Raw genomic sequence first — 25,554 nt, 5'->3', positions numbered from 1 at the left:
ATAAGTATTTTAAGCCCATTGGTTTGAATAAAGTAATATTCAGAAATGCAAGTTTCAGCTGAATCACGTGTCTTCCATCATCAGAAGAAATGCCTGGAAAAACATGTTAAAAATGCCAAACATTCTTTAGGAATTGCCCATTTACAATATCTGTTTGCTTAGCTGCTGTACATGACAAGTAAAAAAAAAGGACTGGACATTTAAATTTAGATTAAAATATATTTTTTAATTTAAATTCTAGGTTTGGTTGTGACAAAAAAAAACTTGAAAATATATTTATATAATATATATTTATGTGAATTCAAGCTGTGATGCCTCAATGTTTATTTATAAAAAAGCTGTAATCTAAGAAAAAGTAACCAAAAAAAATCCTAAAAGTAAAAGTTCACTTTTCTCATTAGACGTCTGTCTGCTTAAGAAACACAAAACTGCAGCAACATTCATTTACTATCACAACCAATTTTAAATTATTTTAATTTGTAATAAAGAAACGATTTATTTCAAGGGTAAATTGTGCTCACAGTAATCCACTCTTACAACCAATTAGTGCTTCAGTGATCAGTTCACAGTCTGCCCCTTTTTCACATTGGATTTAAGGTAAAACAGCCTTATTGAAAAAGAATTGAATATTTAGGCATTTCTTACAGATTCACAGATTAAATGCTACCAGATTAGTGAACACTTTCAGGAAAGTCTGATGTTTTTAGGTGTCGAAATCTTCACAGAAGTGCGGACAATAAATGTAAAACTCTTATTTTTAAGTTACCTGGCAGAGAAGATTTATTAAACATAAGTTTTATTTACTTTATTTAGTTGCACCTAAAATGATAATTTTATTTATTTTTTCTTAAAGGCAGCTCTAAACTTTTGTTTTAAATTTATTTTAATACAATTTAATAAATGTGTAGCCTGTATTTATGCAACACAGCACACTTAAGAACAAGATAATGTATTTATGTATTTTTTATTCATTCATGTTTATTCATTCAAGTAGAAATCTATTGATAGGCAAATGTTCAGACAAAAATCCAAGAATTTCAACCTAAAATATGCCAAATAAATATAATAAAACTGTATACAATATAAAATATAAAAAAGAGACATTCATTATTTAAAATCTTCACATCCATTTGTGAATAATCACAGACATTTTCCACCATAAGTGTGAATTTTAAAACCTACAAAGCTGCAACCCCAAACCAACATTCAGCAGCAACAGATGGGGACTTGCTCAACATTAATCACCTGCATTTATCTGCTATTTATACCTTAGCAGGCAAGTGTCAAGACTACAGGCTTACCGCAGACAGCAACCATTTTCAGACTCATATGTCAGCTGCCAGGCTCACTTCACAGAGCAGTCTGTCTTGCAGCGAGGATCATGGCAACCGCCCTAACTACGGGGAGCGATGGGGGCCAGTTTTTATCTGCACCCGAAGCAGGGATTTGATTGACTTCAAAAAGCACCACCCAAGGCCTGTAAAGTAACTTTACCCACATCTTAAAAGAGCTTGAAAGGTGTTGCGCTAATAAGCATTTCTGTTATGACCTCAATGGCTAAAACGTAGGAGAAAGTCTTTGGTTCACCATTAGGAGACCTTTTCTTCAGGAAAAGAGTACTATGTGAACAACAATACACCACTGATAGCAGGCAATTGCGAGTTTTATGGCTTAAAACCTCCATCAATCTGTACAAGGCCATTATGTGTGGACAAGCCTGTTAGCAAATCAATTGAACTCAGGACCAGCAAACTGCGCAGAACAGGAAAGAGTCGTCCTGTCCTCTCCACCGTTATTTCCAGTCAACCCTTTGAAAAGTTGGTTTTAGGGTTTAGAATGGTCTGAAAACTCCTCTTACAAAAACAGGACAAGAAGATTGAGTGAGAGCTGCTGCCAAAACTCCAGAAAAACTCCACCACCAATGAGATGCTGAATCCGTAGAGCCCAGTGAATTGATATGAGCTAAATGAGGCAGAAAGTTGGCACCAAGATGTGAAACAAAAAGGCTGAGGAGAGCCATTAAGAGGACGTCAACATCTCAGAAAGAAGCCCCGAGGACACTTACGCGTTGCTACAAAATTGGCCCTAAAGACCTGCTGGAAAAGGCCTCTTTTCACTGCTGATGCTGAGCTTTAGATTCAACAAATTAACTTTCTTTTCACCAAAAAAAAAGAAGGCAAAGCAGCTGAGCAGAGGTTTAAAAAAAATCTCCAGCTGCTGCCACTTGAAAGGCTGAGTGTGAAAGGAAGTGTAACGGTAATCCCGCCTCTGTGTTTTGTTTGAAACAGAAAAACAATCCAGACAGAGGAAGGGTTTAAAAAGTCGGGAGGGGAAACTGAGACCCTTGAAAAGGACACTTCCTCACCACAGCAGGAAGAAAAATAAAATCAGCAGATTTAGCATGTCAAAGCACTGGGACAGAGGTGGAGGGGAGGTGAGGCGGCAAAGGAGAAGGGAATTTTCACAGCAAAGAGATGCAAAAACCCACTCCAAAAAAATGTGTGTTTTTGGTGTATTTAACATGTTCCTGTGGCATTTTTCTCATGGCCAAATGCTCCCTGCTCCGCTCCATTCTGATGCATCCACTTGTAGACAAATACATCCATGTACGTCGTTGTTTTTCTCATCAGAGCTGCCATCTGGCTCCAGACTGTACGGCTGAATAGCTCCAATGTTGCTCACCATTTTGTTAGGTTGGGGCTGTGAGCCGCTCTGAGGAAACTATGTCCTAGCAAATGTTACGTTTTGGTCCAGATTGAGTCCTGAATTTTGTGTTTGGTCTGTATTCAGACCGCCATCTATCGGATATTTCTGCTCCTAACAAAACCACCTAACGATCTCTTCAGTCATTGGCCAGGAATTACGAGGTTGGGGCAAAGCAATGAGAAAAAGAATAATGGAAATCCGATGATTTTGCAATCTTTGTCAGGTTAGCTCACTTATACCAACTTTAGATTTCTCCAACCAATTTGAACGTCTGTATGAATGTCAGGTACTTGTTGCTTTGGTACGGTGGAGGCATGCTGCAAGGCGATTATCGGGGAGGCCACGGCTATGAAGGTAAGTGTTGACGACTAGATCCACAGATGTCATAAGTGTTTATGACACATAGATTGTCTGGAAAACTGTATCCTTTAGCCTTTTGAGGCTGATACAGGAAGGAGGAAACCCAGAGCAAACCGGTGCCTAGTTCGATTGACTGAGACGACATGAAAACACGGGTCAGGGAGCAGTTGCTGGTCCAGGACAAGAGTCTTCTTAGGTGTCTTCAGACTGAAAATTTGTTCCTAAGAAACTCTGGTGCACGTCAAGCGAACCAAATGTGCCCACCCTAAAAGACCACTGGGAACTCTTAGAAATAGATGAAGTGGGACTCTAAGGCAACTGCCGTGATGGTTGCTACAAACACAGGTTTCTGAGCCCATAAACACTGCTCTCCCCACCCAGACTTCAGCACATACTTGCTCTAAATTTCTCTGTTGCTCAGGGGATGGAGGGGGGGTGAGTTCCCTATAAAAATCCCTGTAGTACCCTCTTGGTTTGCCCAGAGATTTCCAGCAGAATCGTTTTTTTTTTTCGCATAAAAATCCCTTTCTTTGACATTGAGGCCAAACATCAAAATTGGTTTTAAGGTGGAAAGAAGATTTCTGTCTGGAGCTGGTGTCCCCTTTCATTTGCCCCATGGAGAGCCTGCAGAGATAAAGGCAGCTCTAACAGAAGAGAAAGGGCTCTTTTATAATTCTATTAGAGCTCTGTCCCTCCAGTTCTCCGTTGAGCAATGGATGCTGACCCTGACTTAATTAAGTGGCAAATGGCAGAATGATTCTCCTAAACCCGGCCCACAGAGTCAAGAACAGATGACTGAGTTCACATAAAGAGAGACAAACAAGGATAATTAGTCAAGCCTGAAAGACAAAGGCAAACAGGAATTTATGGAAAGGGAATGGAAACTGAGGACGAGGAGGCGGGGCTTGTGCTGGACCAGCCATAGAATGACCAATCTGACTGCCTGCCATAAATGTGCATTGGTCCGTAGGAAGTGGAGGATGTCCGTCCCACCACTCGTCCATCTTTCAAACACACACTGAGTCCCTCTGAACCATCAAAGCTTCTCCTCTCTGGCTCCGCCCACTCCTCCGAGCGCATCCATATTCACTGGGTACATCAAATAGATGCACTGAAGAGAAGAAATAATGCCGGCTGGGGTTGGAGGGGGTCTTGGGGTTTGACTAGTGTGAACAGACTTCACAGTGGGGGTGGGCAACTTGAATGCGGCTGATTCCCATGCAGCCGGCAGCCTCACTTCCACAAACTCCAGGGAGGGCAGAAGAGCAGAAAGTGAGGGAGGGGGACAGCAGCAGAACCACGGACTGAAAGGAAAATGACAGAGAAGGGGGGGAAAAAAAAGGCTCAACACTACAGAGGAAAGAGAAAAAGGGCCCCCCAAAGAATCAAAGGTTGCTAAGGGCAAGAAATGAAGGGGTAAAACAGTAAACTCCAGATTCTTCTTCTGGTCCAGCGTCTCACTGTGAGGATCTGTGCTCCCCTCCAAGGAGGTTTGTGTCCAAAAGAATGGAGACAAACATTTTTCCATGTTTAACAGATGCCACTTTTCTGTCTTCCAGAGCGAGAACAGATGACCAGATTTCAAAAGGTTGTTGATGGCCATAGAGAGGCCACTCGTGGAGCATCTGGGTGCTGTTGGGAGGCAGAGGGATGAGCTGAATATATTGTGACATTAATGAGGTTGTCAGCCTCCTCATGATGGAGTGTCTGTGTTTGTGTGCCAGCAAGACTAACACCCTTAAACGCTCATGCGGTTAACCCCTGCTGAACCCTTTCCCAGGATACAAAGCTAGGGGGACGATTACACATGGCCTGCTGAAGCGTGTGGCCCACTTCAAGCTCACAAAAAAAAAAATCTAGGGAAATATGAAGCAGATAACTTGAGTGTCTTTCAGGTAATCAGTCACCGTTTTCCTAATGATTTCCTAACCATGCTGACACTTAACCGTATGATCAAAAAGGCCATTTGATATTAGTGCAGCCTTTGCTCCATATCCGCAAGGAAATGAAACCATGTCGTATCTGAGCAATTAGTGACTGGGGTAGCCCTTCCCCGCATAGGGCTAATTACTGACCTGTGGGTTCCATTTAGAGAGAGAAAGTGGAGTGAGGACAGCGTTTGACCAGCCTTTCATTTGTTGTAATTAATTACTCTCCCTCCACCGCGGCTTCTGGGGAGGCGGTGATGCTAAAAATCTCTTCAGAGAGTTGGCTGTGTGTCACTAGTAATCTATGAGTAGACGGCGGCTTCCTCTGGGTTTTGGGGACCAATGTGAAGGACGGGGCTTTACAACCACAAGTGCGAAAGCAAAAGTTCTGATTTTCACGAACTGCAAAAAAACATCCTGAGAGGATGGCGGCGGCGCCGGAGCAGAGTGGGTTAAAACAGGCAGAGGGGCCCCGGTTGGGAGAGGTTAGCACCGTGATTCATTTTTATTACCACACAGCCCCTGCAGGCGGCAGGAGTGGCAAATTATTTCTGAAACAAAGTGGAGGGCTCTCATCAGAGCTATTACCCGCTAGTGGCCGAGGGCAGCACAAAGACTACAGAGGGTGACAGTGAGAGGGCCCCCCATCAGTGAGGGATAGCCTTCCATATCCGTCCACGCTCCGGGACACAAAAATGGGAACTGCTGTTTGTGCATGTGTGTGCTTTAAGAAGATGGGGGAAGGGGGGGCGGGAGTGACCGCTGCTCTGGTATCCGCTACAAGAAACGGTGGCGTTTGCCAACACCAACATGCAAATCACTTAGAAGTTATACGTGAAACACAAAGACTCCGTCGTGATAATTAAAAAGAGCAGCCAGAGTATCAGTCTGCACACTGCAAACTATTTGATCCCTGCAAAGATTTAAAACCTCGTTTGAAGTTGCACTTTCCTTCACTTCTTAAAAAACTCACCAAAAAGACACACAATCATCACTGTTAGGGTAAACAACAAACACACCTAAAGGCTACATTGTTGAAATGCACTTGAGATACAGTACCTTTGGTACTTACTTTAAATGTTTTTTCTTTTTTTTACATCTTTTATCTTTCTTTTATGTATGTAACACTTTGAATGCATGCATATGTGCATATTTAAATATATCTCTTACCTTTTTTACTTGGTCAAATTATGTAAAAGAGGGAGAAAACAAGTCTTCTTCATTCTGTTTTCTTTCATTTCCCTTGAAAAGCAATTTGTGCACAATCTTTTGCTTTAGTTTTTGAGTAAATGAAAAGAAAAAAAGAAATTGAAAATAAAAACAAATTGAAATTCTACCTATTTTGCCAGGTTTAAATTTAAGCTTCTCTCAAAGTCATTACAGTGGGAACTTTTCATCCCATTAACAGCATGGATCTAGAAATAGGGAAATTATTATTTTAATGCGTCAAAACTCTTTTTGCTCCGAGCTCCTGACAATAGAAAAATATGACTTTGGACCAGAAAAACTCAAACTTCAGTTTTATTTTTCTGTCAATTTTAAGGAGGTTGTTACTAAATGTTTACAAGTTAGACTAGCATTCCGAGTCATTGTTGTGGAAACGAAATTCTAAGAATAAAAAAGTAATACTTTTATATTTTGTTGGATTTACTCAAGATGAGCCAACTCATTTTGTTCAAAAATGACTCATTTCCACTTATTACAGTAGTTTTTTTTATCACTGTAATCAAAATGAACTACAACTAGATCCATAAAACCTAAAAAAATGTAAACCATTTGCTCAGGACTAGTAAAAAATAAATCTTATTGGGTTGGATAACATTCAATTTGAAGTAATTCCATCTAACAGTTAGCTTTGTAGCTTATTTAACCCCTTTTGTGAATATTTGTGTGAAATTCCCTGTTTCCAAATGACCGGCTGCATGGACATTTCCTTTTACAACTTTTCTTCAGAAGATGAATCCTCTTTTCCTATTTTTAGGTTTCTCTTTTGAAGTGTACAACTTCTGGTTTTAGCATTTCGATGCGACATTTAAAGCAGGCATTCTGAATTATTGTATTTTGTGTTTTTATTTACATTCCATTAATCTATAGCAGGTGTTTTATTATAAATTACAACATTGGGAGCTTGAATATTTTTGGGCTTCATAAATAAAAATCTAGTTTTACAAATTTAAACCGATTTAAGGAGCTTTTGAATTTAAAGCATCTTTTGTTTTTTACTCTGCAACAAACAGATGATCAGGAGTCACGGATGCACATCCACACGAACGCATCCAAACAAATCAGCCCATTAAGACGCCAGCAATCACTCTGATGTACACCAGTAATTTCATTCAACGGTGGGTCTTTGCACAACCAATCTGTGTATTGTGTGTTTTTTAGGAGCCGGAGTATCATAAGCAAAGCCAGCCTTGTGGATGAATGCCTTCTAACTTAAATCTCAAAAATGCAAAGAGGTAAAACTAGTCTTGCAGGAGACGTTTCATCAGAAGCCGGCTTGATATTCAGGTAGTTACTGAGTCGTTTAGATTAGGTGTCACTAATATTTAGCTGAAGTCAGCAGCCATCCGCTGCCTGACTGGGTGCCATCAGTAAGCTGCTTCATGACAGAATTAAAATCATTTCTACATATGCGGCGCTAAAGTTAAGCGAAAAAAAGCGTAGAAATGTGAAGTCTTCCATTTATTTTAGCAGCAAGAAAATGATTAGCATCTCTCAAACCAACCAGGGGGCTTGTGAGATATTTAAAGTGATTGTTTAAGGATTGGTTATGCTGCAAGATGTAGTGTTGGACAGAGAGAGCTAATGGAGCTATTGCTGCAGGACAAGATTGGATTTTTAAGACAGTGAAGAACCTTGCTGCTCGAGGCGACGTGGAAAATCAACATCAATAATCTTTCATCAAGTCCAGGGTGGAGGACATAAGCAAAGATACAACTCAATAAACAACTGTAGGCCTTCATTGGGGGCTGTTGTGACCAGAGAGCAAAGGATTGATTCAAGAGGTGAAACTATGAGCAGCTGTTAGCTGTTAGGAAACGATAAATGAGATGGGACGTTCAGAGAACAGCTTCTGTGGTCTCGGCGACTGCACACCAACGCCTCGCTCCTACTCTGTGCAGAAATACTCACTTACACCACTTCCACTTAAACAGTCAACAGAGCTTTCTTCTGCTAGGATAAAAACAGATATAGTTCTTTTTTTCTCTCTGGTTTCTCTCATTACTATGTATTAATTTGACTTTGGAATAACAGATTCTGCAGGGAGCTGGTTCCTACAGATGAAAGTCACAATTATGAAACAAAGCATAGGATAGGAATGTAAGAACATTGTTAATTTGTCAAGGTTATTGCTAACATGATTGTACACTATTGAGATTAGGATTTACTATACACAGTACATTTACTGGCATCTGGCTCAGAACTGTACAGCTGATGATGGCCATTTTTGTTGCACCGGAAAAAAGGTTTGGTGATGTCATGGGCTGTCAGCCAGCAGGAGATTGTAAACAGAGAGCTCTCAGCATCTGGGAAGGTCTGTGTGTGCGCTCGGGAGGTTTAGTCCCGCCCACAACTCAGAGGTGAATTTCTAATAAACTACAGCCATAGTTGTTATTATAAATAAAAGACCGCTTGTCATAATTTGAGTTTGTTTTGTCTTGGTTTTTGTTTTAGTTCTTGTTCTGTCTTGTTTGGTTCTGTTTCCTGTTTTATTTTGAAAGGGTTCCTGTCTTGTCATGTCTTGAGTTTTACTTCCTTGGTCCCCATCTGCCCTGATCGTGTTCACCTGTGTCTTGTCTGCCCTGCCTGTATATAAGTCTTGTCTCTGCCTTCCTCTTGTGCTGGTCCATTAACTTCTGCTCATGTTGTTAACGTTTTCTTGTCTAGCGTCCATGTTCCATGTCCCTTGCCACGCCACAGTAAGTTTTTTGTTTTGTTTGGTCATCCTGCTCTGCAGCGCTTTTTGTTATTAAAACCCTCTAGTCCTGAACCCGTTGGCCTCCCGTCTCTGCGTCTGGGTCCTACCGGCTCTCGAGCCTCCCCTCAGATGACACCGCTGGGAACAATTTGAAAATTCCCAAAAGATGATCGGAGTGGGTCTTTAACCAAAATATCACTAATGTTTGCAGTTTGCCACTGGATTACTCCCCTTTACATCTTTCACCACATAAGTCTCCAGAAAGGCAGACTTATGTCTGACTTATGTCTGCCTTTCTTATAAAACAATTATAAAACATCTATGTTGTGAAAAATTGCCACATTCAATAATATGAATTCATTTTTGGATCAAAATTTAAAGAAACACTCTGTTTTGGAGAATTCTGTGGGATGAGCACACTACTGCCAATGCCACACCAGAGTTCACACCAGGGTTCAGTTGCAAACAAATTACTTAGGAAAATCTTTCACTTCAAGCTTTGGTGTAGAAGGCCCTCTTAATCAACTGTAAGCGAGTCAGTTTGGCACTTATATATATATATATATATATAAAAACAAACTATTTGTGTAAATAAAACCAAACTGTTAACTATGACAATAAATTAAGCAATCAAAAATATTTCACTTCAGAAATAGCCCAAATAACATCAAACTAGATGGTTGGTTTTGCTACCAACAGTTCAAACATTTAATCTGCAATAAAATATAATTACTTAATCAACTATTAGACTTAATCATTTAATAGGTTGTGGATAGTCACCATGTGCTCTTTAGCTTTGAAAGATTTCCATTTAAATTACACAAAAAAACTTGTAGAATGTGTGATGACATGACAAAAAATATGTGGCAGGACCTACAAGTGCACATTTTACTTATGCACTGTTTGTTTTTTTCTTTATTAACACCTTTGCAATAACGCTGTAAAATGTTACCAAGCTGTGTAGAAGTATAATGCCCCCCAGCTAGACCCCCGCAGAGCCTCTTTGCTGTGACAGACAGAGTGATGACCCGGCCCCAAGTGATGGATATGTGACAGGGTGGTTTGGAACCTGGGGGCACGGCTCTTGGGGCAAGCTTTAACCATCATGGTGCACTTAATTACCTGCACCGCCACACAACGGGTCATTAGTCAGGCTGGAATGTTAGGTCTTCAACTGTCACAGCGAGGTGAAAAAAAACATCTTCCTGCGAGATTAGGGAAGTTCAAAGGAATAAATACAAAAAAAAAAGCTGTGCAGGAAATTAGAGCTGAATAAACATTCACAGGGAAATCCTTCTGTTGGAATGCCATAGAAAAATTGTTTTATCTGTGTTACAATCATAAAATGTTTTCTTGATTAGCACTTACATGCCAAGTGACAACTCGGACAAGTTAGAGCATTTCTAAGGTAAGTGCAAAGAGATGTAACGTATGCCACGCCTTCCATAAACTACTGCTGTCAGGCAGACCCAGAAGACAGCAGTGATGGAGAAACTCAAAATGCTCATGCTCAGACATACAGTACTGCGTTTTTGGCTCAGTAAGCTGACATTTATGGACCCCCGGTGCTTCTTATGGAGCGTTGTGGTGTGAACTGCCTCTGCTGAGATGTGGGTGGCTAATAAATGGCAGTTAATGGAGAGGAGACATTGCTGTTGTCTCTTTCTATAATCTCCGAGCGCTTCATTAGGCAGCACCTTTATTTGCAAATGTGAGCTAACCTGGTGCTGTCGCTTCCTGGCTTGGCGTATCCCTCCAGAGCCCCCTCCCACACGCTGTTGGCCATGGCGTTCCCGATGGCGGTCATCACCATGCTGAGCTCCACCGGCCAGCTGTCCAGGTCCAGGGAGCGCACACGGGACAGGTGGGTGCCCAGGTTCCTGTGGATGCCGGAGCACTCGATGCACATCAAGGCCCCGAGATTCAAACTGGCCCAGTCTGGATCTGTTTGACAGAAAGTCAAAAATGACTACACAAATGCAGGAAGTGTCTTTTTTTTTTTTGAGATTTAAGTATCCCTCCAAATGTTTTTTTTAGATAAGTAAGATAAAAGAAATTACATGCTGAACAATTTCCCTAAACAGTTTAGAATGAACTTAAAGACACACTCCAAACATCTTTTGATCCATTTTCAAAGCGTTCCCAGAGGTCCTTTATTATGAATATGTTGCTTTTAGCCCAAATCAAAAAACCTGTCATTTTCTAGGATGTAAATTCTGCAAAAAGCGGCAGGAATTCATTAGAAATTTGCCGCCGACTTGTGGGCGGGGCCGTTGGCCAGCAGCAACTCCACTCCCCTTTTCCCTCCCTGTTGCTGAGAGCTCTCTGTTTTTGGTGCTCTCCCGCTAGCTTACAGCTAATCACACCTGCAACCTAACATTAGTCATACATGTTTTATTCAGAGTCCAGCTCTCTCAGGAAAACACAGACGTACATGGATCTATTCATCTATCAGAATGGAGAGGAGCCTGTGGCCGGCCTACATCACAAATAAATTATTTTTCAAACTGCATTTTTTCTTCCACTCCTGATTCACAATGATATGCATAAAGTAATATTCAGAAATAAAGCTTTTTTTGAATAGACATATATACAATATATTTGAAATGTTTTTCAAATTTAATTCAAATGAATTTAAATTAATTGAAATAAAAGCAAATAGTAGGGATTTAATGCTTTTAGAAAAATGCCACAAATATATGCTAAAAACACCATTTTCAGAGTGGGTCTTTAAAAATATATATATTTACTATATTTAAGTCACACGCAGGGTGTTCCTACTGTTTTTTTCTCAATAGTTTAATCTGTCTTAAAAAAAAGTAAAACTAAATACAACTCACATTTTTGAGCAAAAAAAAAAATACATTTGCTAAACTGTAGGTTGTCTGCTTCATTGCTTTTTTTTATAGTATGTCATGTTATTTAGGAGTAAAGTCAAATACAAAGTAAGAATGCCCATTAAAACATTCATTTCTTTCAAAATTCTGTTTTGTGGAGTTGGCTATTGTTGACCAAATCACTACTTACCAATTACTAAATATTCTGCACAACCTTAACCCTCAAACTGGGAAGTGTGTTTTTTTATAACCTTTTTCTGTATTGACTGATGTGTCTGTTCAATAATTTGGAATTTCTTGCATAAATTAAATGTCTTTTTGTCTGCGAAGGGTGAGTACAGCAGCAGACAACGCTGGAAGGTTTGCAGATAATTCACTCACTGGGTGCATCACAGTCCACGCAGAAGCTGTTCCCCCTCACGTTTCTTATGGACTGTATGGCCAAGGCATCACTTTGGCTTCCTAACCGAGACTGTGAGAAATGAAAATGGACAGAAAATAATTATTTTTGTGTTGAGTAAGACAAGGCAAACACTTCCACCTGGACTCAAATGGCAGTAAACCTGTAAGGAGGACAGGAGAGGTTCTTCTGAGCCCTGGAAGACTAAGGCAGACAAAATATGAATATGAAAATGAAGCCGTGTCTCCCCAACAGCAGACGTGTCGTAGCTCTGATATCTGTCGGTTCTAATAAGAGGACACCCCCCACACTGTGCTGCACCTGTCTGACAACCTCCCACATGTCACAGCTTGAAGTGGGTGCGCAGGCGAGTGTGTGGTAATACAAATTTGGGTAGAAAGAGAAAAAGGAGGAATGGCAATGAAGCAGCAGCTCTGCTGATGGTTCCTCCCAGCTCTCTTTCTTCTGCTGATCTACTGTACCTTGTTCTTTATGACCTCACAGGACTGCAGGCTGGCAAAGATCTGACTCTCGATCAGCTGGACCCACAGCTCCCGCTCCTCATACGTCGATGCCTCAAAGTTCCACGTCTGACCCGTCAAAGAGACGATGACAAACTCGAAGGAATCTTCTTGTTCTGTTAACAAAAAACAAACATCACTGCTCAGTCCAGAGCTGCAGAACCCCATGTTATCAATTTAGACAGGCTTGCAGGGTTGCCCCTTATATATTTAGGAAATGGCCACCGTTTAATTGAAAGAAAGGCAAATAGTTAGAATTTTATGCTTCAAATTAGTCCATTTCTACCCACATTCTACTCTGAATCAGGTTCCCACTTCTCCATTGGTTGTGTTTAACGAGGCTGTATGAAAATGTCACCTGACGTTTTCAGTGAAGAGGCCTGACACGACATATGTTCCAACACATGCTGGAATGCCTCTGCGGTTCAGAAGCCATTCATTAAGCGCTTACAGTACAACATGGCAACGCACAAAGTCTCCGATCTGTGCACACGCCTCAGCTCATTGCCAAATGATTTGTAATTACCTAATTATGTCTATGCAAATAGTCATCTCATTTGCATAAAGCATGTTTGGAGGACTGCAGACAAACAGACACAAAAAGTCTTCCTCGCCATTGAAATATGTCTGCTATTTGATTCATTCATAAATCCGTGTTTTCCCTATCTTACCACGATGGATTCTAAGATTAAAATAAGATAATATTTGAGGTAAATATGACTGTTTAATCACATTCTGATTGTTGGACAAATGATCCATTTAGAGACATTACTTTGTCTTTTTTTTTTTTCATGTCAAGAATCAATAGATTGTCCTTGCTGCTAGAATCCGCCGTGTGCTGTTAAATGACAGATGTGTGGGGGCCGCCTCTCGTGTTTCTGTCGCAGGGCCGTGTCTTCAGGGAGAAAGCAATAATCCAATTAGCTTGACACCCACTTCAATTATCTGATTTAGTTGGGAAATCGACTGCAGGTCACAAAGAATCAATAAAGACTTGGAAAGCTCTTCATTTAGGCTTACAGTGAAAAGTCTGTGCGGGAGTGACATTTAAAGCAGGGGAATTTGACAAAACTTGCAACTTTATGTGACAAAGAAAGAAAAATACACAAACAAAAAAAGGATTAATTACGGCACACATAATCGAATTTGCTTATCCTGGTTCAATATACCTTCAGGTACAACTATTAATGCCTTTGATTAGAAATTGCGATTCCAAGTGTTGTTTTCGTGCTCTCATCATTTACAAAAAAAATAAATAAAAGATCCTGAACAAAGCTAATTATTCTGTTGACTGCCCAGGCAATAAATTGGAGGCGTTAAAACACTTTCATTATGGAGATTAAAAAAGCAATGGATTAATAGTTTCTTAAACTGATGAGTGTCCATGGGAAAACACTTCATGCACCTCATGTGTAGAAATTCACGTGTGGATCACGTCAAAGACAAACACAAGAAGAAGAGATTTTTTCTATTCATCAAGTCAGAAGTAATCCATGACATCTACAGCTGTGGCTCACAACCTTTTTTAGGCCACAGACCACTTTAATGTCAGACAGTATTTTCATGGACTGGTCTGTTTGAGGCTGTAGTTTTTTGAGCTTTTAAGTGTATTATAATGTTAATTCATTATAACAAACCCAGCTGTATTTTGATCCAAACCCAGCCCCTCCCTATCCACAATAACAAGGGGGTTCTTACATTATGATGTAGATAAGTGAGGAACCGCCCTTTCCAGGAAGAGTCTGCGCTATCAGCCCCCCCCCCCCCCCCCCCCCCCACTATCTCCATGGAGCTAGCTGTGATTGAAAAAAAAATGCTTTGTTTTTGTTTTATTAGCACAATCCATCTTTCCAAAAGGTTCAGATGTTGTTTGTTGTCGTGGGAGAATCGCAGACACGCTGCCGAGGCCGACTGTGTTGTTCAGCGTGCCAATATATGATCATATACATGGATGTAGTTTACTCTAAAAAGGCTTAAGACAGACTGGATCTAGGCACTTTAAGATTTAGGTTTCTGGAAAGTCTATTTTTCAAAATAAAATGCTTCTACAATGACTGTAGTTTAAAAATACAGTCTAAGTATGTTTGTAAAAAATAAACATTCAATGAAACAAAGTTGTTGAATTATAGAAGTTGTTTTTGATATGTAAAAATGTAATGTACAGGTTTTTTTTCCTTTCATAGAATGCCATATTGACACTGATACCTCAATCCAGACAGAAATTATTCTTCAAAGCAAAAATATAAATTCGATTTTGTTTTTATCCAATATTGATACATTTAGAATTTTTGTGCCAATGTTTTTTTTAACAAGTTCCTGCCGCCTGTCTTATTTAGCTTTACCGTTTTATAGAAAATTCTTAAATGTCCTCTTGACAAGTTTCCATAAAAACAGAAACGACTTCCACAAATTAGCAACTGTGTTTGATTCAATCTTCATGCCTGGTAAAATATTTGCACTTGATTCAAACTTTCTTTGTACTCTAGATTTTGTGTTGGACCCATAAAAATGTGATCTAGATCATCCCTTAGTCGGCAGAATGTAGACTAACAATCGGGCCCCAGTTCCGCTGACTTTTCAGGCAAATAAATACTACAAAATAAAAAGACACCCCTCATAACAACTGGTATTTTCTACATCTAATAATAAACGTAAATCCAACGTAAAAGCAACTTTATTACCGACTTTGCTAACTTTGGGCTTGAACACAAGGCCGATGCCGCTCAACCATTAGGGCGGGGGGTCACCAACACGGTGCCCACGGGCACCAGGTCGCTCCCAGGGGCCACAAAAGTAGCCCGGAGCCAGCTCTAAAAGTAGCACAACTCACCAGTGAGCTGCGTCTAAAGTTTACTTTTATTATGTTGCTATTCGTTTTAAATCACACTTGCATTTATTTAGATTTAAAAATGACAATATCTTAAAATTATGTTCATTATACAGTTTCCCCCCCCTTATTTGTGTGTCAATATTCGTGGTTTCACATGCACTGATTGAGGTGCTGTGCGAATTTCTGAGGAAGGGGGGAGGAGATAAAGAGCATGCTGGCCTGTCGGCCTCCAACAGCTGGTTCCAGCAGTTCTTGAATAACTATAACCGAAGTTTGTGTCCATGCATGGAGAAATGGCATCAGGTAACTCAGAAGCGGCCGGAAAAAATTCTAATACGCTGAAAAAGAAAATAATTATCATCTGGATGAATGAATGACGAATGAAACCGGTATTGCTGCCTTCTTCTGGACATCAGTGAGGTTGTAAAATGGGACATATGTCTCAGCTGTTGCCTTTAGAGTGTGGAAGGCCAAATGATCTCCATCATCTTTAACACATCCACAAGAGCCTGAGATCAGCTACCAATTAGTCACAAATTAACAGCTCTACAATGATCTTTACATACAAGAGCTGGCAAATATAATTTTCTTAAAGGCGGTACAATAAAACGGGAAATTACAGCCTAATATCTGCACAGCCTCAATAAAAAGAAGCGGATAAGGATATGCATGTCTGTCCAGCATTTACATGGATCATAAAACAGTTTGGAAGCCTCCTGTTTACACGTACTTATTTACTACTTGATGGTTTCTTGTAGCAAAACAACAGTACTTAATTACACTGCCTTAGGTACTTGTGCTTAAGTATTTCCATTTTGATTTCTTTTGTGCTGCTCCTTTTGCCACAACATTGAAGGTTTTTTTCTTTTATTGCCTTAAAATCTTCCTGCAAGAAATGGAAAAGTAAGATCTTAAAAAAAAAAATAACATGGAAAATATTGAAAAACAGCTGTGTTTGCCAGGTAGAGTCTGATAAATGAATGACTTTATTTGTCATATGCAGTATCAACACAGCAATACATATATTCCCAAATCTTGTGAGTTATAATCTTTGTTATTCTGTGTTTGCTGACGTATTCTGGCCTTATGGTGGCATCATTAAGCTCATTACTGAGACATTTATTTCCAGATTACTCAGAAGATTTTCAGATAAATTTCATCCAGCAAAGCATCATGGGATAGAATGGATTATGAAACCATCAGAAAATGCAGAGCCCTAAGGTTAAGGTTAACATTGTTCATATGATTTATGTATGCTAAAATCTTTAGAAAAAAGGTATTTCCTTAATTTGACCTCATAACGGCTGACAAACTCAATGACATGTTAGGGTCAAAACATTGACATGTCAGTTCATGTCGTGTTTCACAAAATAGCAACTTAAATTCTTTGATTTGGAATTAATTTGATTTTGGTTCATTTTTCCAGACTAATAAAATTACCATATACAGTGTTTAAACAGGGCCTTTTTAGTTTTTAACAACATTGAAAAGAAGATACCTCATGACTTGATTCAATTTCAACATCAATTCTGTTTGCTTTGTTTGTTATTTTAATAGTTATTTAGTAATATGTACCAACGCTGACCAGAACCTCTGGACTTGTGAGGCACAAAGACCAATGGAAAAAGACACAAATATTTAAACAAATATTAACAAATACTACATTTAATAAACATCGTCCTTTTTTACAGTAACCAACCATTCCCCCAAAAATTGAACAAAAACAGCTATTTATTCTTAAAACATCTTTATTTTTATTTTTTATTTTTATTTGTCTATTTTTAAAACATGTATTCCTTCCCTTCACTTCATGAAGGGAAGAAATAGATGTTCTCCTCTTCTGGAATTTGAAGGAAAAAACATTTCTACTGTTTTAGTTTAGTTTTAGTTCAAATTTCCAATTTAAAAAATCTAAATCAGCAACTAAACTAAACAAATATGTAACAATTATTGCTATAAGGTTCCAACAAGTTTCTTCAAGTTAACTTTTAAGGTCATGTGTATTAAAAATTAAGACCAATTTCTCAATCTAGTTCCCACATTTTTCATTATTTCCAATTTTAACGATATTATTCATTAATTCACATGTAATGATCAAAACTGTAACCTTTTATCTTTTTTGTGGACTTTGCCAGGATGCTTTAGCACGCTTATTTTTTTTTTTTAACTACGCTGTGGAAATTCAGCGTATTGGTGCATAAAGTTTGGTTCTGCAGCTGTTTATTTATTTAATTTATCATATTATTTAATTTTCAACAAGTAATGTGAAAGGTATTATTTTTAAATTCATAAATTCAATGCTTTTAGGACTTTGTAAGACCCAGTGGAAGCCTATACTAAATAATGGATTCTTAAATTAAAAATCAACAGGAAAATTACTTTTTTAAGCCTAAAGAAATACAGAAATTCCTTGAAGTTAAATACATTTCATTTTTTAATACATTTCAATGCGAATGCAGTTGGGTTCTTCATATCCAGTCCAAATAACCTAAAACTGCTGTTTGTAGTCTCCTACCAAGCAAAAGGCCATGAGTAATGGTTAAAATGCCTCAACTATTAAAAAAAAAAAACACACTTTATTAGTCAGATTAAGATATCGTGTTATATGAGTGGCATTCGCCTAATCTTGTCACAAATAGTTCTTTTTTGAGAAATTTTTCTCAGCAGTGAACAGCTGGCAGTTAAGTCTTCTGTTTGACCTGAAAATCAAGTCGGAGTCTGCAAAACGGAGCCTGACCTGAGGATGGTGATTGCTCTTTGCTGTGCAGGTGCAGAAGATGCACAGCAGAAGACCTGTGGACCAGATTAGCACCTCGGGGGGTTCGCTGTTGAGCCCAGCTGTGCAGTCTATAAGTTAGTCTACACAGCACAGCTTTTGCTCTGTGTAAGCCACAGGAGACCAATGTGAAGAACTCCTGGTAAGGGATCCGCAAACAGCTGTTCGCTTTGAAGACTCACTATCTGATCCATTTGCATGAATGTTCAGCCTTAGTGATGAGATGTGCAGATGCATATGAGGAAAAGCTGTGCTTTCCGTGCGTGGGACACGCGGTTATGTGTCGTCTACGTGCGTCAAGGCAGTCACTTAAAGAAGTGCTTGCCGTTCCTGTGAATTAACGAGCAGTTGGGAAGAACAGGCCAAGGCGGTGCCATCTGTAAATGTCACAGGCGCTGCTTGCTCATTTTACACATCATTAAAGCCAATATTCCTAACCTGTATCAGAGCAATCAGGAGCAGGCCATTACTGCGACAGGGGCCCCGGGGGGAACCACGACCAAACTCAGAGAGAAAAGAGCGGTGAGAAAGAGCGCACTCTATCTGACACACACATACAGTACACACCCCCTCTGCACTTAAACAAGTAAGAAGCACACCTTCCAACAATGAACAAACACATGAAATCAGCAGCAGTGCCACTTCCCTAATAGCTAGTTCATTTAACAGCAGCGCAGAATGAAAACAGGCCAATTATACAAGTATCTGTGGGCAGTGTGTATAGAGCCCAAATGAGAATCTTGTTATTCCTCTCCCTCCATACTGTGGTGCTCAGAAAGCTAAGCCATTACACGAGCAGAGGCTCCAGGGACAGCTTTCGGAAATGAGAGCAAGTCTGGGAGTGACAAAACAAAGTATTGAGATAAACACCCACCATTAGCACAGGCAGTTAAACCTCCATTTTCTAATCCTCAGCTGGACTCCAGAGGATATTAACACTTAGTTTACTAAGGTGCAGGACAATAGGATTCTGGATTAGTCTGGATTGTCTGTGTAAATGAAGTATTATCGCTAATCGGTTAATTATATTTTTTTCACTGATCTAACTCTGGACAACAATAAAAATGTATTTAAAAAACAAGTGAGAAAATAATTGTGCATTTTGTTTATGGTTTTTTTTTTTCTTCAGAAGAATCAAAGATCGGGTTTGATATATTTATCAAGTTAAATGCATTTGTCCTGGTTTCAGTGTTTACTCTCATTTTATAAGCAAAAGGTAATGTCGTTGACTTTATTTTGAAGGAATTTGGCCCCATTTGTCTTCCTAACAAAACTGTCATGGATGTTTTTTGAAGCAATACTATGAAGGTCCTATCAAATTACAGTCTATTTAAGGCATTGACTGTATATGAGAACTGGACTGAGTGACCCTTCCCCCCTCGCGTTCCAAGCAGGAAGTACATGCTCGGTCCAAGAAGCCAAAAGCCCACAGACATCTATAGAGAAATAAACAGCTATTACTCAATCATTGTATTGGTCAAAAGAACCATTTTTGGTCTGATACCTTTTTCTTAACGTGTTCTTAATAATCCCCGAAACATTTCGTGTTTCTTTTTCTTTTTCTGTAGACCAGTGTTTTTCAACCTTTTTTGAGCCACGGCACACTTTAACCTTGACAAAAATCCCGCGGCACACCAGCATCCAAAAAAATAGATAAATAAAAAAAAAGAAAAAGCTCAGTCTGTATTGATCTACAGCCGCTCTGCAATCTCACATGCATTTTTGTGATAATTGTTGCAGAAAACGCTGGAAGCTGCAGCTGTTTTTTCTAAAAGATGTATTAAAAATTCAGTCAAAAGATTCAAAAACTGTTTGATGTGTGTTTGTTGTTTTAAGACGTTAAGGGGAGAGACTCATTGTGCGCTAAGACAGTCACTTTACTGCATCATGGGAGATGTAGTGCCCGTAATCCGCCGACCGCAGAAAGACCAGTGTCTTTGAGCTTCATGGTTTTGTTCACTTGTTCCAGTCTGATACCAGATTCTGTGGAAAGCTAAACAGCTAAAGACGAGCTTTAGCTGGTATTTTTGTTAGAACAGAGAGACTTTTTTGCGCTAAATCGAAACAAGGAAGTGAATACTTTAACCACTTCTGATTGGTCAGACTGATGACATGTGATTAAGCCTTCAAGAATGATTGGTGGAGACAGTTAAAGGGGCGGGACTTTTCCTTACACAGTTATAGCTGCAGCTAAATCGCGGTATCCCGTTATAGGTATCCCTCCTGTTCCCGTTGTCAAAATGTCTTTAATAGAATCATATAAACACAAAGAAAAAATAATTTTATGATATTTCATATTCTTAACTTCTCAGTGTTTTATCAGGGCCTGTTTGGAAGAACAAAGAGCTGATTTCCTGGAGATGGTAATTGCTTTTAGATCAGTTAATGAGGGCAATTTCTCACGGCACACTTGACCATCTCCCACGGCGGCACACTGGTTGAAAAACACTGCTGTAGAGCAAGTCATAAACTGTTATAAAGTTGTAAACTGGCCATCAGATTCCTTAATAAAAGTAGGTGGTCTTGACAGTCAAAATGTTTGAGAAACACATTTCATGTAGCCCGCTTTCAAGTGGTAGGGGTGTAGACAACAAGCTCACTCCTAATTTGTGAGAACGGTTGCCATAGAAACGTTGACTCAGACTGACTGAACTGACTGAACATGGAACAGGAAGTAAGTCATTTTCTATGGGTGATGGTACACTCACTCGGTCCAGGTCTCATTTACAGTAAATGGCTTCAGGTTAAAACAATTTCTGAGCTGTTAATAAATGAGAATTCTCCAACTTCATTAGAAAATCTCAAAGTCTAGCTGCTGAACAATCGACCTCTCACTGGCCTCCATGAACAACCGAGTCGTTTGGGTAGAAAATAGGACATAAACCCACTCAAAGCTTCATAACTGACAGATGTTTGCTTTTGCAGCTGTAGGGTTCACTATGTTGTGCAGTTAAACCACGTAAATCTGTTTCAGTTTAATTTGCACGATGGACATATTTCTGATTTGGATTGTTTGGATGCAGTTTACAAAAAATATTTTCTTTAGCGGAAAGACAGTTGATGGTTTCTGCGCTGCAGAGAAACAAACTATCGCCAAGTATTCTCTTTCTAATTTCTATTTTAAAAAATTTAATAACACTTGATATAAGACAAAACTAACTTACTAGTAACTTTTTGTTGAGATGTACCAATTTGTTTTTAGACAATAAATCCTGAATATCTTGTTGAGTCATTTACTGTAGCTCTTAAAATAGGATATATTTGAGCACACTGATTTTAAGACATTACATGTCCAATGACTTGAGCAATAGATCTAAATATGATTGTTTATTGCAAAATTCAAGATTTAAATTTTTTGATTTTTTTTTGGGCAGGACATCACAACTTATTTAAAATAATCTTAAAAGTGAATTTTTACACATTGAAATGGCTGATTTATTTATTCTTCTACTGTAAAAATAGTTTCTGCAGCTGAAATGCATAATTTTATTTGTGAAGGGGATTCCGACTTGAAGATCAGCGCGGATCATAACTTCTGGACAAACTCTTTAAATTTTCAAATTACCAGAATATTCCATTTTAGAACTGAATTAGTTTAAGACTCTCCAGGATGTTTAGGAAGGACTTGAAGGGTGAGACACCTGTTAGCACTGCAAAAGTAACACCATTATTTATACAGTACATAATGCACCACTTCTATAATTAGCTATTTATGAAATCAATAAAGTTTGTTGTTTATTTTGATGTTTGTTTTCTTTCTTTTCAGTGTTTTTGTGAGACTTTACCTCTTCTTTACCGTTATTTTTCGCTCCAACGTTTGTTTTCCTAAATCCTCTCTGCACATCTAACTCACTCTGTCTGTAATCGTTTGGTCCAAAACTTAGACATAAAAAAAATGTAATTTATATAAATAATGTTTCGTTTCAAATATGAGAAGGGGTTAGATCTGTCATGCAATAATTTTTTTGTGATTAAGTATTCATAATCTGTAAATAATTATTAAATCTATTTTTAATCTAACTTAATTGTGGCATTGTGGCACAGTAAAAGAATCAAAGTACAAGTTAAAAAGTGGTTTTATGAAATATAATAATACATAATAATAATATATGATAATAATAATAATAATAATAATAATAATAATAATAATAATAATAATAATAATAATAATAATAATATAATAACAGACTTCTGACCTTTACTTTTACTCCACCAAGCAGTATTTTTTCCAATTTTGAACAGTTACGAAAAAAACAAAGCAAAAAATAACAAAACATAAAGTTCAGAGTTTTGTTTTTTTTAACACATCAAAAATCAGTAGGAACAATTTTCTGATTAATCAAAAAATGTTTACCACAAACTCATTTTTAATATCACAAGTATGTTTACATACCTTATTAAGGCATGATAATATAGTAATATTTAGTATTTTATAGTTATATTTAATAATAAATCAATATTAACTAATATAAATACAGTTTAGCCTAAAATATAAAAGGGCTTTATACAAATATGCACCTCGTGTGTAAGAAGAGCCATAACCCCCTATTGTAGCTGTAAAATCTGTTCAACACACGATGCTTTCAGCTCTGATCCGTTTGCTCAGCTGCTGGACAGGACAAGTTTAAAAATAGGAAGAAAAATAAAAACTACAAACTGCAGGACAGAAAAAATAACAAAATATTGTAAAGACTTGTGCCTTATTTCTCTACTAAATGTCTTTCTGTACAAAAGCTCTGTAGGTTTTTCATTATCTCTTGTTGTCTGCCTAATTTCTGCGACCTTTGCAAGAACAAACCTGCATCTTTCATAAAAACCGGAGACTCTCATTACAATTTCCCTCCATTGTGTCACCTATGTTTTGTTGCTCAAGCCAAACGCCCCCCAATAATAAGAAGCTGAAACACTTTCTTTAAAAGAGAAATACATTAATGACGCTCCCCGACAGTCTGCATTAATCAAAAGGGGCTCCCCCTGAACACAAGTCTTTATCGGCCATCGATTTTCCAGTGGGTTTATAGCGGGCGACACACGGCGAGCGCTCGTCGCCAGGCGGCTGCTGGGAAGCACATTACGGTGCTGTCACTTGTCTCGACATGCATCCTGTATCATTCTTTAAGCACATGAGAAGTTCATTACAGCACACGGCTAAGACGGTGCATAAGATATTAGGGGGATGTGCTCCGTGTGCACATTCTTGGAGGAAGTCGGAACAAAGACACGAAAATGGGACTTAATCTTCTGTTTTTTGACAGATAATGAGGGAACAGTGGGTGATCGTCTTTAATGTTTTATTTTATCATGAGCTTAGAAAAAAGTTTCAACAGAACTTAAGGTTTTTCCTAAATACGTCATTGACTGTATCTGAGAACTGGACCGAGTGAATGTGGCGTTACCCACGTTTAGCTCCAACAAAATAAAAATGGCCAATGGCACTTTATAGTAAAATTTAAATATATATCACTTAACAACTGCTTAACCAATGTAGGGTCCAGTGTCTTGCTCAAGGACACTTTGACACATGGGCATTAACCAATCCTACTATCTTGGGATTTGAGGTCAACCGCTCTACCTCTGATCCACGTCTGACCAAAGTCAAACATGGAGGCAGACGACGTGAGTGAGAAATGATTGGTTGGTTCACTGTTACAATGACAACAGTCTCCCCAATCAGGAGTGACCTTGTTGGGAGTACATATATGTGAAAGCCGGCTCAGAAGAATCTGGCGTGGGAGCCAACCATCGACTGTATATGAGAACTGGAGCGAGTGAGTGGGAAGTCCCCTTGTTGAAAATTTCTTACTCCAATGAAATGAAGTCAATTCAGTCACCATTTTTTTCACGAAATGGACGCCACCGCGTTGGAGCCAAACGACATCAGTCAACGATTATTAGCTCGAATTGGTCTGGGTTTTCGTTTCCATGGGAACCACTCTCGCCAATCAGGAGAATGCTTGAAAACAAGCTAGGGAGAAGCTTTCAAGGAAATCTTTCGAACATGAAACGCCAACATACTTTTATTGAGGCTTCTGATTGCCCAGTTTATAACATACATAACTTGTAATGAAAAAAAAAATATTTGAAAATGAGAATTAGCAAGAACATGTTTAAAAAGGAAGCAGAACAAAAATGTTTATTCTGACCAGTTGATTGACTGAGTTATAGCGGCTTATTTCTCCATGGAGGTCTATGGAATTTTGGCTTCTTTTTTTGTATTTCATTTTTGATATGCCAGGAGGGAGGGGTCACTAACCCTAACCCAGTCCAGTACTCATGTACAATCAATGAAATACGCTCTAGCTTTATTCTAAAAATGACTACCGGTCACGATGTCCACAGGAGTCCCGTTGCACGGTTATGAAGGATGTTACAGCAACACTTTTTTATTTTCTTGTGGTCCTTGAATGTCTCATGTTGACTGCGACAATTCCTTACCTTAAGATCCTGATGCTGTTTTGATGTATGACACTTCACAACTAATAAAATTCAATTTCATCCTGCAAAGCATGCTTCTGATTGCCCTGCAAATGAGATAAACTGATAGCAATTTATTTAAGGATCCCACCTCTACTCTATTTTCCCCTTTTATTCCTTCTCCTCCCTCCTGTTCTTTTCAACAGGGGACACACAACTCACAGCCCAGCCTTGGGTGAATCCAATTTTTAAGGGATACGTCTGTATTCTGGAGCGTTCAGCAGAACAGACAAGCTGATGCTAATGGAAAATCTGGCAGAGCACAATGAGACAGACAGAAAACAATGTGCATGTTTTACGATATGAGAATCACGGAATCTGCCTCCTGCGGTCCGACTGCTTTCAGACTTCCTCTTCGGGAAGTCCAGGAGTAAATAGATATGAAATATTCATTTATGAGTTTTCAAGATGTTTGACAACGCCAGCCGTCACTCAGCGAAGTCTTTCCAAGCAACGTTCATCCTGCAAGGAGTTCCACATTAAGAGCCTAAGTAATGTCGAATAAAACTCCCGTACAGATGCTGTGAGTTGCAGGCTGCGTCTGTACATACTTAGGGGCTGTCGCTCACAATACATTTCCCAATTATAAATGATCTAGAAATAGTATCGGATGTAAAGTACGAGGCACAGCAGGAATAGCATAACTGAAGCTGATATTACCACATACTGTTCTAACAGTGGAAGGATACCACTTATCTCACTCCACTTATCTGGGAGATGCTGCTCCACAATGTGGTCAACAGACCCATTCCGGCTTTAAAGAGAAGCTGTCAGAGACCATGATAAAAAAGTATAATGGT

General features: G+C 38.9%; 1 protein-coding gene across 3 annotated transcripts in view; it reads right to left on the bottom strand.

The window, feature by feature from the left end:
* Positions 1 to 25,554, bottom strand: part of agap3 (ArfGAP with GTPase domain, ankyrin repeat and PH domain 3) — a 145,624-nt gene that overhangs the window by 6,864 nt on the left and 113,206 nt on the right. For all 3 annotated transcript variants that reach the window (XM_023965328.2, XM_078934094.1, XM_011487000.4), the window contains exons 14-16: positions 12,636 to 12,790; positions 12,135 to 12,225; positions 10,638 to 10,860 (exon numbers count right to left, since the gene is read on the bottom strand). In XM_023965328.2, coding sequence (XP_023821096.1) covers positions 10,638 to 10,860; positions 12,135 to 12,225; positions 12,636 to 12,790 — 469 coding nt within the window. The remainder of the gene's footprint in view (positions 1 to 10,637; positions 10,861 to 12,134; positions 12,226 to 12,635; positions 12,791 to 25,554) is intronic.

Source organism: Oryzias latipes, chromosome 17, assembly GCF_053564925.1.
Source record: "Oryzias latipes strain Hd-rR chromosome 17, Olatipes_Hd-rR_3.1".
NCBI lineage: Eukaryota > Metazoa > Chordata > Actinopteri > Beloniformes > Adrianichthyidae > Oryzias > Oryzias latipes.
Note: the sequence above shows the minus strand (reverse complement) of the source record. Positions and strands in the feature narration are given on the sequence as shown.